The sequence below is a fragment of the Chionomys nivalis genome, chromosome 13 (assembly GCF_950005125.1).
Source record: "Chionomys nivalis chromosome 13, mChiNiv1.1, whole genome shotgun sequence".
Taxonomy (NCBI): domain Eukaryota; kingdom Metazoa; phylum Chordata; class Mammalia; order Rodentia; family Cricetidae; genus Chionomys; species Chionomys nivalis.
The window spans coordinates 12,892,951-12,910,902 of NC_080098.1; the positions used below are offsets into that span (position 1 = coordinate 12,892,951).

At 42.0% G+C, this 17,952-nt stretch overlaps 1 protein-coding gene and 1 pseudogene across 2 annotated transcripts in view; both read right to left on the reverse strand.

The window, feature by feature from the left end:
- Nucleotides 1-17,952, reverse strand: part of Spag6 (sperm associated antigen 6) — a 53,796-nt gene that overhangs the window by 19,973 nt on the left and 15,871 nt on the right. For both annotated transcript variants that reach the window (XM_057787853.1, XM_057787852.1), the window contains 2 exons: nucleotides 15,073-15,256; nucleotides 543-748 (listed from right to left, as the gene is read on the reverse strand). In XM_057787853.1, coding sequence (XP_057643836.1) covers nucleotides 543-748; nucleotides 15,073-15,256 — 390 coding nt within the window. The remainder of the gene's footprint in view (nucleotides 1-542; nucleotides 749-15,072; nucleotides 15,257-17,952) is intronic.
- On the reverse strand, nucleotides 9,452-9,804 carry LOC130885984 (60S ribosomal protein L34-like; annotated as a pseudogene).

The window sequence follows — 17,952 nt, forward strand, 5'->3', positions numbered from 1 at the left end:
TGGTATGTGTGGTATGTATTACAATAACAAGCAGAATTAATGCCTTTATCATATGGTGTTGGTACAGTCTCAAAGAACTTCTCATCACTTAGCTAACGTTAACAATTAATATATATATGTATATATATTGTATATATATTTGTATAATTGGTGGATTTGAAAAGCTAATAAACATGAAAATTTCATAGGAAATTCAAATGTTCTAGTGATGGGCTAGAAAATCTTTATGGTCTTGTTTTCAGTCTAAGACGCTCCTAACAGCTATTTTGGCCAGGCCAATGCCTTATTTTAATTATTAATGTTAACATTAATGCTACTTGGAATCTTCAGAATTGTACACAAATTTCCAAGTAACACCTTAAATATGACACCCAAAGCATTATTTCCATGTACTAAAGGATCCAATACACAATATATTTGTATCTGCTTTCAGCGGTCGGTATTTGCTAATTGTTCTCTGTAACAGTCTGTACACAGCTTCATTTTCTTGGATTGTAAGAGCACTGGCTTGTCTGTTGTCTCTTGACCTCAGTTTTAAATACCTTCAGTTTTTCATCAGGGTTGAGGATCATCTGGGCTAAGTGAGCAATGGCTCCTACGTCCACCACCGTCTGTGCTAACTCTGGAGAATGCTTTGAAATATCGCTGAGGGCCGAGGCAGCAATCCTTTTCAAAGCAATTTCTGGCTCCTGGATACAGAGCACTAAAAGAGGAACGGCTCCCGCATCCACCACAGCTTGTGACAGTTCTGTGGGTCCAAGAAAAGGAATTAAGTGAGTATGGGTGACTGACCCTTGTGCAAGCCATCTTTCACCCTGACAGATACAGCAAAGAAAAAGGGGAGGGTGTACTTCACTCTCTCGACATCTGCATTTCAAATCAGCCTTTCTGGTTTCATAAACCATGTGGACCAATCCCGAGCTGAAAAGAACACAGGTCAATAGATGGGCCTCCATTTACATGAACACATTTGAGGTAGATTAGGCTGAAATGGCTTGTTATCCTTTTTTTTTTTTTTTTTTTTTTTTTAAGAGAGTAAGCAGATGTCAGCTGTTTAAGCTCTGGCAATTCTACACTTCTCAATAGGCCAGCATTTTATGCATGGTTTACAATAACAGAGAAAATTAAAGTACCAAAAATTTACCAACCACACTAATTAGGTAGTATTTTGTTCTATTTACATGAGTAAACATTAGCATGAATCATGGATGAATAATGTCGATTTTTAAATTCCTTTCATCTTCTAATACTTCAAAAAGATTTTTAAAAATATTTTATACAAAATAAAAGACTGTCTTTTCATTGTATGCTAAAATACTTTCAAAAATGAGGTTTAAAACTTATCAACATACTTTTACATATAATTATTACTATCTAGGTAAGGGAATAAATTGATATTTATTATGTTATACAAGGAGCAAACAAATATCTTTTGAATATATGTGTTGCTTTACTCACATGTCCAAGAATAACAGCTATGAAATAATAATTTTACATTTTAGAGAATGAGAGATGTTGGGGCAGATGCTTACAAGGCACATGCGATAAATGTCATTTCAGAAGCAGGAAGCTCTGCCCAGGAACTCATTCTGCTCCTGACGTATTTGTAGCCTCAAGGAATCACACCCACCATTTCTCACATCTCTCCTGCCAAACAACGTTCGCATTTCCCCATATTTCTAGAGCCTTTTACATAAATGTCTCAATTATCAAGCTAAAGTAGCTATTTACCATGTCACTTTAGTCTTTTAATTTGAAGAAAGTATTTAATTTTTCAAAAGATTGATAATACTACATTTTCCAAAAGAAATTAATGTTATCAAATACAGGTTGGTGTGTATAATTTGTTTTCCTTAAACTACCATAATTATCTTAGAAGTCACAATAATGTATAAACATTTTATTCATTCTTTCATTAAACAAGTATTAATGGGAGGTTATCATCTGAATTCTGGAGCCTGTGACTCACTTCTACAAATTAACACTACATTCATTAACAAATGTTTTGATTTAAAAAAATCTGGTATGTAATATGATATAAATGTGAAGATTATACACCATCTCAAAAACCAGGGGAAGTAAGAGGAATCTTTTTTTTCAACAAACATAATACCAGAAAGACTTAGGTATCACACAGCAATGTAACAGGTCCCTCGGAAATATCTGTTGATCGATCCACCAGAAGATGAACAGAACAGTAGGCTCAGGAGGCAATCCCTGTTCTCTCCCACACCCACCCACTCAAGAGAATATATATATATATTACAGTGTGTGTTGTTTCTAAATACAACACTCAAATTTCCTGTTAATTAATAGGTTCCTGTGAGATTCAAACCAACCCAAATTATACAGATATTATATGGTAATATTAATTTTATATGTGCCTATTGGAATACAGTGGGCAAGATGGTAAATTCTGTCAACTTGACATCCAGGAGCAAGCCTTGTGAGGTATTGTGTAGATTAAGGTTAGCCTCTGAGAGTATCTGAGAAGGACTGCCGTCTTGATTAATACAAGTGGGAAGCCCTACTTTGATTGCGGACAATATCATTCTGTGAGCAGGGGGACTCTGTGAGACTGAGCCCACAGACTGAGCACCGCCACGGGTGATTTCACTGGTCCTCTCCACTCTTGACTGTGGGTGTAATGAAAGCAGTTCTCTCAAGCTCCTCCCACTGTGATATCCCCGCTCTGAGGGGGCTAAAACCCGGAATTGCGAGCCACATAAACCCTTTCTCCTCACACTGTTTATCACAGCAGCAGGAAAGAAGCTGAGACAATGGGCCAAACATTTATCTAAAGAAAGTGGCAAGATTAATTCGCCTCTGTGTTTTCCTCTTCTACAGTTCCTAGGAATAAAGAGCACACAATGAACTTCAACTCTTTAAAGGGAATATTAAACCTTCCCCAGCTAAATAAATAAGCCATTAACAACAAAAACTTGAGATTCTTTCACAAGACACCTATTTTATAATATGCATATATTTCTCATTGAATGGTTGTTGGAGTAACAAATGCTCATCAGCTGGGTGCTGAACCGTTAATAAAGCTCGCTGTCCTGAAATGCTACCCAACCACACTACGCTGCTCTGCAACCGCCAGCCCAGGAATGGCACTACCCACCATAGAGTGGGCCCTCCCCATTTATCACTAGTTAATAGAACGCTCTACAGCTAGACCCTATGGCGGCATTTTCTCAGTTGAGGGCCCTCCTTTCAGGTAACTCTAGTCCTGTCAAGTTGACATAAACCCAGCCAGCACAGGACCCTCTCTTCAAATCTCTAATCTTGTGAGTCTAGCTTAGAAAGAGGCTGTTCTTCCCTGGCAGCTTTCAAGGCTGGAAGATATTCTGAAGGCCAAGGGGGGGGTGGGGGGGATAGCAGAGGTCTTACTTCCCCATCTGTGAAACACTAGGCTACACCCTAAACTCTCAGTCTTACTTTGTAATTATGCATTAAGTTGTCTGTTTAAATCAAAGTAAGTAAACTCAGTGCCTGTTGGAAAGAAACGAAAATAAATAAAGCCGAAAGAAGGAAGGAAAACAGGACACTTAGAAGCAGTGGAGGAGGGGAAAGCCTTTATCTACAAGGGACAACAGTTGCTAGCCTTAGCCCTGTGTGGCCGTGCACGAATATGCTGTCGTCAGACCCTTCCCAAATGTGAAGCTCCTTGCCCTTTAAGTGCTGGCAACTTTATTTTTTAAAAGAACTCTGTGTGAGACAACATAATGCAGACCAAATAAAACACATCCACCTGGGAACCCGCTTCAGACTCAACCACCGTTTTACAACCTCAGGCTTAACTCTGAGCCTTCTTAAACGACCTGTGCAGGCGCTTTCTTGATATGGAAACATGATGTTCTTTCTACCTTCAATTCTTAAAGTCATGTTCAGGGACCACATACAGGAAGGACCACCACAGTGATAGAAGGAAAATGAAAGGAGAAACCAGGCAATGATGAACAACTAACAGCAGCAAAGGGGCAGGGCTGATCTAAAACCAGATGTTAACTGACTTTTTTGAACATAATCAGTACATAGAAAAGACTAGAGCAAAATGAAGTGACTCTGAGAATTCATAAATTAAAAGTTACTCCTAATGAAGAGGCCTTCCAGAGAGAGAGAGTTTTAGCATGCAAATTCAGCAACGCCTCTGAAAACCTATTTCTTTAATTTTACTTACTTTTATTTCTAAGTCCTGCAAAACTATATTTCAATCTGTTTCCTTATAAAAATACCAAAAATCGTAATCCAATTCCTTGCACTTAGGTTTCCTATATCTATTTTAAAATCGGCTAGCTGGTTTTTGCTCTAGCCATAAAAATAAAATACATAGCTATATCACTTCCAAACTGTCATTTATTTGTTTATTTATTTTGAGACAGTCTTGTGTGCCCCAGGCTAGTGGCCTCAAGCTCATCATGTTGTTAAGGACAACCTTAAATTTCTGATTCTCCTGCTTGGGCCTCAGGAATGCTGGGATTGTTGGTCACTGTACACAGGGCTGCAGAGTCATACTTTGCGTGTGCTAGGCAAGCACTCTATTAACTAAGCTATATCCCCAGCCCGATTAAAACTTTTTTTTAAAAAGAAATATAGAAAATACATTGAGGATGTAATCTTACATTAATAATAATCTGACATCCCATTCAACCAATTTTTCATAATTAGGTGAAATTACAATTAAGAAAGAAAAAAAAAAAACAAGCTGCAGTCCCAAAGTTTCAGAATGGCTTTAATACCAGCTCTTCCAAAGCCAAATTAATTTAGTCTTGGTCTAACCCAGCTATTTACCATCGGTGTGGTTATCTACTACTGTGTAATAAATTACACCAAACTTCAAAACCTGAAGCATTTACTTCCTTGTGATCTCCGTTGGTCAGAAATAAGGAAATGGTTTAGTCAAAGGGCTACAATCAAGGGGCCAGCCTGGGCTACATGGCTGCTTCCATCATCTGAAATCCACTTCCAAGTGTACTCAGGAGGCTTGGGAGAAACCTGCCCTGTTCAGTATGTGGGCTTCCCCGTAGGCCATCCAAGGAGGGTGTATCGAAAAGGAGTGATCCAGAACACATGAGCCAACACAAACTCTGCAGTCTGTCATAGCCAAACTTGGACGTTACAAAGCATCACTTCTAGTGGCGGAAGGGACCACACAGGATGTGCACAGCAGGAAGCAGAAATCACCAGGCTGGCTCCCATAGCAACCTGTTCTTCACCAACACAGCTGAAAGACGCAACATCCATAGCCAACAATCCCTCCATTTGGTTATAACTTTGAGCTGATTGATTGACATCTCAATTTGTGGATAGAAATGAGAAAAGCACAGAGAGGAAACTGCTGTGTACTATGAAAAAGTTTTCTTTCTCCTCCCACACAAAAGTCATTGTCCATCATTCCCGTCTCGCATTCCTCTCCAGTATTTTCATGGTCACTGGTCAAGCCCTAACAAATGTCTTGAATGATAGTTTAAGGGGTAACTTATACACATACATTTGCTTCCAAGGCAAAACGATTCTGGTGCCTTTGAAAACTCAAATGAGTCAAACAGCCCACTGGTCTACAGATAACGGGGCTTTGGCTAGAAATTACGATCAGCTGATTGGTCAGAGCAGGCAGCGCTTATGCAGGCTTCTATGAAGAGAGGCTCAAAACATGATGTGGGAAAGTCAAGAAATGGAGACCAAACAAGAGAAAGCAGAGAACAATGAAACCTGGCTGTGGCCTGAATGACAGTAGGTAGGAGGAGACAGAAAGCACTCTGAGCCCCACCCCCACTCCCTCCTTAGCCTTTGACTCCCCACAGCTGAGATTGGGCAAAGACAGGCTACTGGCTGGTCTACAGTGCCCTGGTAAAAACAACACAGTGAAGTAAGTGGAATTAGATCTTCACAAAACAGGCTTCTTGTGTCTAGAAGTCTTATTCAGGTTTTCCACTTGCCTGATAGAACTTTGCACCCATGGTTGGGACTTCCCTTAGCCTACAAGGTAAAAACCAAATCCTTCTGATGGGCAAGGCCTCTGTCTGTGATTCAGATTTTATTCATATTCCTTTGGCTTCATCCCAGTGCTAGGTAGGATCCCTGCCTTATAGAAACTCAGTGGGATGGAGAAGACTGTTGACCCCAAGGTTTCAAGGTTCTGATAGAATTCTCTATGGAAACAGGCCAAGGAGGGATCCAATTGAAAGGCAAACAAAAATAAGACATTGGAGACTACAAAGATCACACCAGACGCCAAGAATGGTGACACACACTTTTGATCCCAGCATGGAGGATGCAGAGGCAGGGGGATCTTTGTGAGTTCAAGGTCTGCCTAGTCTACATAATGAGAGCCAAGACTCCATAGAGAGACCCTCTCTTAAAACAAACAACAAAGTCACACCAGGCTCTTGGAAAAGAGGTCTCTGTTCACGATTTTCTGCTGAGCCTCCCCTGAGTGACTCTGAGGGCCCCCTGGGCTTCTCTGTCTACTTTTAATCTAGAGGCGGATCTAACCCAACACTTTTTAATCATGTGTGTGTGCAGGGATCTGTGTAGGTATGCACACATAATCGCAGGTGCTCATGGAGGTCAGAGATGTCATCCCTGGGGCCAGAGGAACAGCAGTTGTGAGTCACCTGACACTGGTGTTGGGAGCTGAACTCGGTCCTCTAGGAGAGCAGGATGTGGTCTTACCCACTGAGCCATCTCTCCAGCTTCTCACCTAGCATTTTTATTTTTTTTTTTCTTTTAAACAATCTTTTCTTTTTTTTTTTTTTTTAAATATTTATTTATTTATTATGTATACAATATTCTGCCTCCATGTATGTCTGAAGGCCAGAAGAGGGCACCAGACCTCTTTACAGATGGTTGTGAGCCACCATGTGGTTGCTGGGAATTGAACTCAGGACCTTTGGAAGAGCAGGCAATGCTCTTAACCGCTGAGCCATCTCTCCAGCCCATCACCTAGCATTTTTAATGTTTGTCTAAAATCACATTAGATAGATATTGCCATTATTTCCTTAGTCAGTCCCCATAGGAGATGTTTAATTGTTTATGCTAAGTTTGATTGTTATTTTAATATATAATACATGTATTATATATACATAAAATATAGAATATCTTGTATGATGATCACATGTTTATATATTTTGAGTATGTATGTGTGGTATACATGTGTGGATGCATGTTTGCATATGTATAGGTACATATGTGTGTGGAAATCAGAGGTTGACATTAAATCTTTTCTTGATTGCTCCATATACACACTTTATTTATTGAGGCAGGGTGTCTTGCGGAACTGGCCATTTCAGCTAGCGTGGCTGGCCAACTTGCTCTGGGTTACCAGCTTAGCTGTGTGTAGCTGTGTACCCATCTCCTCCTCCTGTTTAAGCATTAACCTCATTCTAGGGCTTCTCAGATGCTTGTGGGCAGGGGTTGCAAGACCTCTTTGTTCTTCTTCCCAGTATGGCCTGTTGAAGGAAGCTGCGGGCTGTGTTCCTGCTGCCCCGGCTCCCGGCTGCCTGGCTAGCTTATGCCCCAAAATAACAACACACAAACTGTATTCTTTTAAACACTGCTTGGCCCATTAGCTCTAGCCCTTACTGGCTAATTCTCATATCCCAATCAATCCATCTCTAATAATCTGTGTAGCACCAGTCTTACCGGGAAAGATTCAGCATGTCTGACCTGGTGGCCTGCTTCATCACGTCTGCCCTGGAGAGCAGAAGCATGGCGTCTCAGCTCACTTCTCTTCGTCCCAGCATTCTGTTCTGTTTACTCCACCCACCTATGTTCTAACCTATGAGGGCCAAGCAGTTTCTTTATTAATTAACCAATGACCTTCCTCCATCAATGGCCACACTGAATAATTCTCCTTTTTCTGCTTTCACTATTACTTATTTGCTTAATTGGCCTACTGAGGATGGGTGGTCAGCTTGTTAGGGCTGCCAGGGCCCAGGTTCTCACCCTAACAACTTCAGAAACAGTTTGAGTAAAATGCTTTGATGTAATTAACTTACTTTGCACTTTGCAAGCAAGCTGGGCCATTCATCTAAAACCACATTTAAAAACAAAAGGCCCCCAAACTATGTCATCTAGTACAGTATACTTGCTATTTTCTTGAAGACTATGGCATTAAGACCTATGGGAAACCAACTGATATGCGGGAATTACTGGAGAGCCCAATTCTACATTGACGAAGTCCTCAGCACTCAATAGCTAACCTCTCTCATAGAAGGCTGTGAAGCGCCCAATGAGGACTTTCAGATTTCAAAAGCATTATATGCCTAATGTAGTCCTAGAAGTTTAGGTGCAAATTCAAATATTTTCCCCTCCGTATTTAATAGGTATTATGTGAACTGGAAAACAAAGGAAGTTCCAGAAGCAGGGTGGCCCAGAATCTGTGTGGGATGTGTCACACAGGGCTGGGTATCTTCTGTTCCCTTCTCTCTCCACTCTCCACACACAGTGATTCTTCTCCACAGAACCAAAGTGAATCCCACACTAAGAGAAGGTGGGGTGCCATCAAGGATAGGGGGCAGGGAGCTCTCTTTCTTCTCCCATGTCTTCTGTCATTCCCTTTGTACTTCAGTTCCCAGAGTCTGATCAGTGATCGCCTGAGTGGTTCATAAGACAATGAGATGAGGCCAGGTGGTGGTGGCGCACGCCTTTAATCCCAGCACTCGCGAGGCAGAGGCAGGAGGATCTCTATGAGTTCGAGGTCAGCCTGGTCTACAAGAGCTAGTTCCAGGATAGGCTCCAAAGCTACAGAGAAACCTTGTCTTGAAAAACAAAACAAAACAAAAATGAGATGGGCACAGACTGAGGTTCTAGTGACTTCCCTTGTACCTCATGATTCACGTGCCTCTAATGGATGTCACTCAGTATATTATATGTGTTTGTTTTGTTTAAGGCTGGGTCTCATATAGGCCAAGCTGGTCTTGAACACAGAAGGCCACACATGACCTTCTGATTCTCCTTTGTCCACTTTCTCAGTGTTGTATGCACATGACATCGCGGACCCATTTTATGAGGTGATGAGGATCACACCTAGGCCAGCACTGTTCCACCTGAGCCACAGCCCCGCGTGCTCATGCGTGCTTCTCAGTACAGTATTGTAGTTCTGTACACTCCTGTCCAGTGTTAGCCCCGTCATCTGCATGGCCTTTATGCCCATTCGTATCAGTCATTTTTACCTCAGAGATGAGCTCTGAGGCAACTTTTACTCTGTCCATTAAGAAAGAAACAGTGACATGAAAATTAAAAGTTTCTGTAAAGCAAAGGAAACAATCATAGCAAACAGATAACCCACAGAATAGAGAAAATCTTTGCCCACTCCACTTCACACAAGAGGCTGATATCCAGAATTTACAAAGAATTGCAAAATAAAATACCAAGGAAATAAAACTGCCAATCAATAGATGGGAAAACAAACTAATAATTTTTTTTTACTTAAAAAGCCGCACATTTATTTTGCTTTCTGACTCTGTGCTTGTGCCTTCAACACTTTCACAACAATTTTCTGCTCCTCAATAAGGAAAGCCCGCTTGATTCTGTCATGGACACACTTGGCACACATGGAACCACCATAGGCCCTGCTGACATGCTTCTTTGTCTTAGACAATCTCATGAGGACTTTTGGTCTCACAGCACGAACCCCTCGAAGTCAGCCTGGGCACACACCGCATGAGGTTTAGGTGCTTTCCCAACCTTCTCGGCATAAAGGTAAACAATCATGTTGCCAGGAGTTCAGGACAGCCTAGTTTTGTTAGAGGCTGTGTTGTAGGAGAGCCTATGACAGTATGTCAAACGCTGGACCATCCTGAGTGCCTCTAAGCACCATCCCCAGAAGAGCACTAATAATTTTTTTAAAGAAACGCAATGGTCAATAACTATTTTTAAAAGTATTCAGCATCCTTCTTCATCAGAGAAATGCAGATTATAACTACTTGGTATCCCAGTCAGAACGGTGATTGTCAGGAAATCTGACAACCAATGTTGGAGAGGATGTGGGAGAGAAAGGAACCTATTTACTGTTGGTGGAGGTGCAAATTGATACAGCCATTCAGGAAGTCAGTTTGGAGATTTCTCAAAAATATTAAAAAAGGAACTACCATATGACCCGGCTATTTCATTCCTAGGCATATACCCATGAACTCATACCCCACCATAGGGATATTTGCACCACTATATTAATTGCCATTTTATTCTCTATAGCAAGGAATTGAAACCAACCTGGTTGTCCATCAACAGATTAATGTGTAATGAAGATTTGGTAGATAGATAGATAGATAGATAGATAGATAGATAGATAGATAGATAGATGTATAGATAGATGTATATGGAATAGTATTTGGCTCTAAGGAAAAATTAATTTTAAAAACTGCAGGAAAATTAATGGACTTTTATAATATTAAGTGAGGTCACACAATCTCACATGTGGATCCGAAGCAATAATATCTGTATATAAACATACACGTAGGTACAGTCTAACATAAAAAAAGGAAAGCCAGGCTGATTGTGAGTGGGGAGGAGGGACAGATGCAGACACTGGACCTGGGTTATGAAGAGGACATGAAGCAAACCATCTCTCTAGTTCTGACTCAGTCATGGGTTTTGTCTGAAGTGGTAGATAGCGCAGAAGATGTATTGATGTATTTGAAACTAAAAGTGTAAAAAGGGGGGGGGGGCAGGGGTGGATTCGAGACAGGGTTTCTCTGTGCAGCCCTGGCTGTCCTGGAACTCACTCGGTAGATTAGGCTGGCCTCGAACTCAGAGATCTGTCTGTCTCCCAAGTGATAGTATTAAAGGCATACACCACCACTGCCAGGCCTGAGTTCTTTATATCAACAACAACAATAACAACAACAAAAGGAAGGAAGGAAGGAAGGAAGGAAGGAAGGAAGGAAGGAAGGAAGGACTAACAAAAAAAATCACAAGAATTTAAAAATACAGGAAAATCAGAGTGTACTTCTCGCCCGCATCTGCACTGCCTGGTGGAACATGGCTCTAACTAGAATGATATTTTAACATATTTGGTGTCTACCCCCCTAAAACAAACAGGAGATGCTTGTTTTCCATTTCCCCCTTTCTCTAACACCCGGATCATTGGAAAGGAATTTGGGGAAATAAATGTCAGGATATGATATAAAATATTATGACCCTCTAAGATTCATTGTCCTCTGTGTGTACAACAAGCGTATATAAAATGAAAAATGTTACAGAAATCAGCATAATCGTTGCAGTCGCCAGTGCTCAGGGCTTTGCTTCAGCTGTTGAGATGAGAGTATTCAGTCTGTTGCTTGGGCCGCTCTCAAACTCCCAGGATGCTCCCACCTCTCCTCCCCTGCACCTGGGACAGTAGGAGTGGCTCTGTGGGGACTTCACCAGGCGGGGCATAGTGGCCTCTAGCCCCTGCTGCTCATCTGTTTTTACACTATCACTATAACATCACTTCTCTTCAATACTGATGATTAAAATTTGCACATTTAAAAGTTAATTCCTTTGAAAATTGTTAAGTAGATTGAGGTAGTTTCATCATAAACAAATGTGTGGTTTGAAAATTGATTATTGCCTCCTAGGCCATTCTTCCCTCTTTATGTCTCTGATATTGGCACACTGAAGATGAGGATTTAGAAAAATTCTAAATTTTAAAGCCTTCTTCTTTCTCGTTTCATTATTCTGCACAGGACAGTTAAGAGTCCTTCCACATGCTACTCATTTAAAAAGTGGACTGTGATGTAGCAATATATCCGTGAATGTCCACAGTGGCCAGGCCTGAGAGCCAGGCTGCAGAAGCTCCATCTCACAACTGAGCTGCACATAAGTCTGACCAGAGGAGGAAGAGCACACGTGTGGAAGACAGCCCCTGGCAATTAGAGGCAGAGGTATCTGGTGTCATGAAGAGCTTGAACTAAAGAGGGCGGTATCCTGGGGACACCGTTTCCTCACACAGGGGAGGGCTGAGAAGCTGCTGATTGTCTTAAGTATCCATCAGAAGCTGCTGGTGACAGCCTCCCTCTATCCTGCCACTGCAGCTTCTTCATCTGGACCCTGGCACAGAGCTGTGCCTAAGCTGTAGAACATCTTATCAAATGTATGCCTCTTTGCTAGACTTAAATTCAATCAGAGCTTACTACCAAAAGATAGCCTGATTTTTTAATTAAAGCTCTCAACACCTAAAACTTATTTTTGAGCCCAGATGTAGTGAAGTTTCCCTCAAAACACCAAGCCACTTTTTGCCTTTCCTTCAGTTTTTACTTTTAATTAGGTACTGAGGGTTCAGCTTGGGAGGCCGTGTTTAGGGCTCCTGTGCATCTCTGTGCCCACTGCCCAGGGGCTATAATCCTACTGCCCTTGCTACTTCATCCCTCATGCTTCTGGTCAGACACTTCTATCTCCAAAAGCGAGGCTAGGCCCTAAAAATGGAGACAGACGTGTTAGTAAAGCGGGAAAGACACCAAAGAAGGAAGGAAACAGAGACCATTCTGAGAAAAGGGCTGACCTCAGATCTCCAAGCTTCCCTTACTTAAGGGCAAGAGAGGAGAAGGTTGGCATTTCACTTAAGGTCTAAACCACTTTAAAGCATCGAGCACCTTAGTACGGATAGGGAGCAGAGGGCAGGGAGTGGGTGTGGCCAAGTGATCTCAACAAGCTCCACTTCTAGGAGACACTGGGAAATAAATTTGGGGGTAAATATTCCATTGTCTTAGATTTGGCTGTGACTGGTGGCTTCTATGGTTCTGAGAAACGGACACAGTAATCTCTTTGAGGAGTGTTGGGCCCTAGGTCCTAACTACATGACATGGTAACTTAGACTGGGGGTTCCACAGGGGATCCTGAAAGAAAGTGCAATGTGATCCCCAAGTCGGATCCTACTTATAAACTACAGTAATATCTCCCAGACTGGGCAACAAAGGCAGATGGCAGGACATCCCTGTACCCGCCCTCCAGTATGTGACTGTCGTGCAGAGCTTCTGGGTACTCCTCAGAGAGACTCAGCACAGTGTGGACCAGTCCTCTGACTTCTCAGAACCTACCAAAGCCGACTGTGAAGCTTTTGGCTTCTGATTACTGTGGAAAGAAAATTAATATGACTCTTTGTAAACAGGACAAGCGTTTTCTTGTTCACCTTAGTTTCCTGCTGTTCTATTTCTAGTCTGTCGCTAGTGGTGTCCCCATCTTACGCAGCAAATATAACGTGAGAGCCTCCGCCTGCTCCTGTGGGTTTCCTCCAGCATGGCCAGGAAGTGGTCAGCCCAGTATGTGCAGCAGCTAACACGGACTTGGGAGTAGGAAAATTTAGACCCCAATTCTGACGCCACCATTCGCATCATCCCAGGCCTCTTAAGTCACACTTTTCTCATCAAACAGGAAGAGACGCACCTAAGGACAGCTGCAGCCACAGGGGGATAAAGGTCAGAAGCGCATGGCCCAGAGCCAGCCTCACAAGGAGGACTCCCCACACAGCGCTGCCCTGTACACACCGGAAAATCTTTAACTCCAGCAGCTTGGTGATGCAGCATGCCTTTTCTAATTTACAGCCACAGGCAAGCTCGTTGTACAATACGGAACCACAGTACACAACTTTCTCCTCTTTAGTCTTATAATTACTTTTCCTCATTACCAATTAGGAACCTAATTACCTTTTACTTTGTTGCATGAGATTTCATTAAATGGATTACTATTATTTAACCATTTAAATTCTATGAAATAGTTGAGGCATTTGATACTATAAAGAATGTTATAATAGCATTTCCACAAATACAGTTTTTTCATTCTGTGATAGTCTTCCTTCAGGACCAGTTTCCAAAGCAGGTGTCTGAAGTAAGCCCGGACTCTCCCACGACTCACTGATTTTGACACACTGCTTTCCATTGGTTTGGTTTGTACAATTTATACTTTCTCCTCCAATGTCATCTTGTTTAACTTTGCTACGTTTTTTAAGATTGAAGCTTTACTATATTGTGTGGGGTGGGCCTCAGACTTCCACTCCTTCCTCCGCCAAGTAGCCAGGTCTACAGGCACATGCCAGCATCCCTGGCTCGAAGCCATCGGTGTTACAATGTCCTTTCCTTTATTTAACACTAACATCGACATCTTGTGTTCACCAGGTACCAAGCACTAACTGGAGATCTTTGCGTCTAATTTCAGCACCCTCGTGACACACCTCAGAAATGACGGTTGGCCGCCCTCTGTTCAGTCGAGGGTGCTGAAGTTCAGAAGGTCACACAGCAGCCAAGTGTACTAGGCTGGAATTCAGCCCCAGGCGTGTGGCCGCCCTGCCCTGTTCCTCCTCCCCATCAGCAGATGGCTATCGTGTTCCAGTATTGCCATTTGTTGATTCCTAGCTAAGCTGATCGTTTTCACATGCCATTGTCATTCGTTCTTCAGCACGTTCTATAGAGAGAGGGGGTGAGTCCCTCCCCCCCCCACACCATCTCCCAATCATGTGTCTTTACAACCCTCTCCAGGAGACTACCAGCCCATCGTGTTGACTTCATCAAGATTCAGTTTAAAGAATGTTGCCCTTATCTTCTTCCTCCTCCTTCCTGCCAGCTTAGGGAAATAAACCATTTCCTACAGCTTTATTCCATCTACTCACATCATTCATTCGTGCGATTGGCTCCGTGATTGACTTGGAATGCCCTGTCATGAGTGAGCATGAGTTCAGAGGATGACAAACCACAAAAGCAGCATTATCTGACCAGCTGCCAAGAAAATAATTATCTAGTTGTTTGGCTGAACTGTGTTGTTTTATTTGGCTTGGTTTGGTTCGGTCTTGAGACAGTGTCTTGCTGTGTAACCCAGGTTGGTGGAACTTGCTTTAGCGCTGGGATTACAGGCAACGTGCCATTACCAATCCCACTCAGCCATATCACCCATCTCCTTCAAATTTCCCTTCTGTTGGACTCAAATGTAGAAGTGTTTTGTAAATACGTGAGCCATACAGTATAGCTCTCCTTGGAGACTGACTGCTCTCTCACAATGCCACAACACCTTTAAAACTCCATCGACTTACTGAACAAAACTGTTTTTATCTAATAAACCTAAACTTGAGTCACCCTCTTTTCAAACATCCCGCAGTACCTGCATTATGCCTTGCAATATATGCAAGTGCCCAGGCTGCAGCCTCCTTGACTCCAGGGTCAAAATCTTCCAGGCACATCACCAGTGAGTCCAGGGCGCCACAGTCAACCGTGGCCTGCGCCAGCTGCGGAGAGTGCTTACCAACTGCTCGCAGCACGAAGGCAGCTGCTTTCTTGTAGACACACTACAGGGAAAAGAGAACAAACCCAGAATCTAAAATAGCCCAAAAGCAACACAAAAATGGCATTAACATAAAGTGCAATGGCCGCCGAATGCAAACACTGGAACAGCCTGCAAACGCTGGTACTTAGCCGCCTTTGCTTCTGTTCGGTAATTAACCTGGAAAGAGGATAGGTTTAAATCACGCTACACATATTTTACTTTGAAGCGTGCATTTGGAAATTGTATAAAATCAAATATAAACATGGCACTTTCTGCAGATTCATAAAATAATATAATTTTCTGTATCTGCTTGATACTGAAAGGTACTGTTTGACTCCGGGAACTCTAGAACGGTAGCTCGCTGACTGTCTCTGTCAACCGACCACCTCTTTTCCTTCACTTTCTCTCGGCCTCTAAGCATGGCAAGCTTGCCTGACTGAAGGTTATCCTGAACAGCAGCTATGCTCCAAGATATACAGCAATCGCAGAGAGAGGTAAAACGTTCACAACATTTCTAAAGCTTCTCCTTTTAGAAAGGTTTTAAAAAAACAGATAAAAACAAGTAAGCTATTGTGTGAATTGTGAATGCTGCTTCATATGGATAGTATGCCCTATATATAAATTTTACTTGGTTAGGGAATAAAAAACTGAAAGCAAAACATAGGAGTAATGTATTTCTAGCCATTTGCTAAAAGTATGTGCAGGGAATATTTGACTATAACACGGTTGTTATGTGACTAAAATAATATAAAGATGATCTCATGAATTCTCTGTTGGTTTTGTTGCTTATTTTTCTTTAAGGTAAGGTCTCACTGTGTGCACTGGTCTGACCCTGAATTACCATGTAGGCAACGCTGGTCTTGAGCTCACAGACATTTACCTGCCTCTACACCCTGAGTGCCAAGACTAAAGGTACGCATCACCATGTTCATCTGGTCTCACCATCCCTACTAATAAACCCGTCATCTCCTACTGACATTATCAGCTTTGATTTCTTTATATTAATTACTATCTTGGTTACTTTTCTATTGCTGTGACGACGCCATGACCAAGGTAACTTATGAAAGAAAGAATTTCATTTGAGGGTGCATGCTTCTCAAAGGTTATATAGTCCATGATCTATCCTGCAGGAGGCAGGCAGGCATGGCTCTGGAGTAGAAGCTGAGACCTTACATCTGATCCACAACCAGGAAGCAGAGAGAAAACTAACTGGAAATGGCTAGCATTGGCTTCTGAATCCTCAAAGCCCACAGCCCCAGTGAAACACCTCCTCCAACAAGGCCACACCTCCTAATCTTACGCAAACAGTTTTGCCAACTAAGGAATCAAGCGTTCATATATATGAGCCTAAGATGACCATTGTCATTCAAACCACCTTGCCAACTAAAGAAGGACCAGCCAACTGCCTTCTCTGAAAGACTTCTATCATTTAGGCTAAAAATATAAATAATAAAATAATAAGAGAAAACGCACTATGTGTATTTGAATGTGTTGTATCTAAAACAGTGACATATGTTAATATAAAAATGTACTGTGCTAATACCCATGTTTTAATGTGACATATTTCCTTTTGTTTCTTAAATTATGTCAAAAACCTATTCTCCAGTAAATTATTCAAAAATTAAGGTAGACGTTCAGGATAGCTTTCTAAATAATACTTTATTATAATCATGAAAAAATAGTGTTGGCACATTTCTTGTCCTTATCTTAAACCAGTTTGACTTTTTATCCTGTAGAATTACCACATTTATAATGTACCAATAGCTACTGGCTAAGTACGGTGCCTATAACTGGCACTTTCTGATCCCTTCTCCTGCACTGGACCATAGTTTCACATTTCACAGTCTTACTCCTGTATCAAGAATTGAAAACAGAATGTAAGCTCACAGGGCTGTCGGAGAGGGCATGGTCTGCAGCCACCGTGAAGGTGACAGCCACACAGCACTGCCTCCCACCCTTGGCTCTAGCCAAGCCACCTCCCCACTCCTCTGTCTTGTGTTAGATGTCTTTTTACAACTAGTACACAGTTAGTCATATTTAGAAAACTATCAAGACTTTATACATGTAAGGCAAAAGCAAAGTGCCTGCTCTCACCGCACATATGGAGCAGGAACACCCACAGAAAAGTGAAATTTCTAGAATTCCTTTAAAAGGCATTAAAAAAACCTATAAAATCAAATAAATTTCTGCACAGTTAAGATGTCTTAGCCTGGTAAAATAAATACGCCATAAAATTCCCATCGTAACTGTGATGCAGTCCTAGTACTGTGAGCGTGTCACTGCTGAGAACATTTTCACCACCCAAGGATCCTTTAAAGGCCCAGGCAGTGGTGGTGCACTCTTTTAATCTCAGCAGAGACAGAGGAAGCAGAGGCAGGCGGATCTCTGAGTTTGAAGCCACCTTGGTCTACAGGACAACCAGGGCTATACAGAGAATTCCTGTCTCAACGTCCCCCCACCCCAATAAAAGCATCCCTTAAAATGAAGCAGTCACTCCCTCTCTCCCTTCTTCCCCCAGCCCTTGGCACCCATGAGTCTGCTTCTGTCTGTGTGGATTTGCATATTCTGTATATTTATATAAATTATACTGTGCAGTCTTCTGTGTCTGGCATCTTACACGTGGAATAATGATCTAAAAATCACCCATGTTGTGACATTTATCAGCACTCAATTCCTGCTTACGACAGAACAACACTCATTATGGGATAGATGATATTT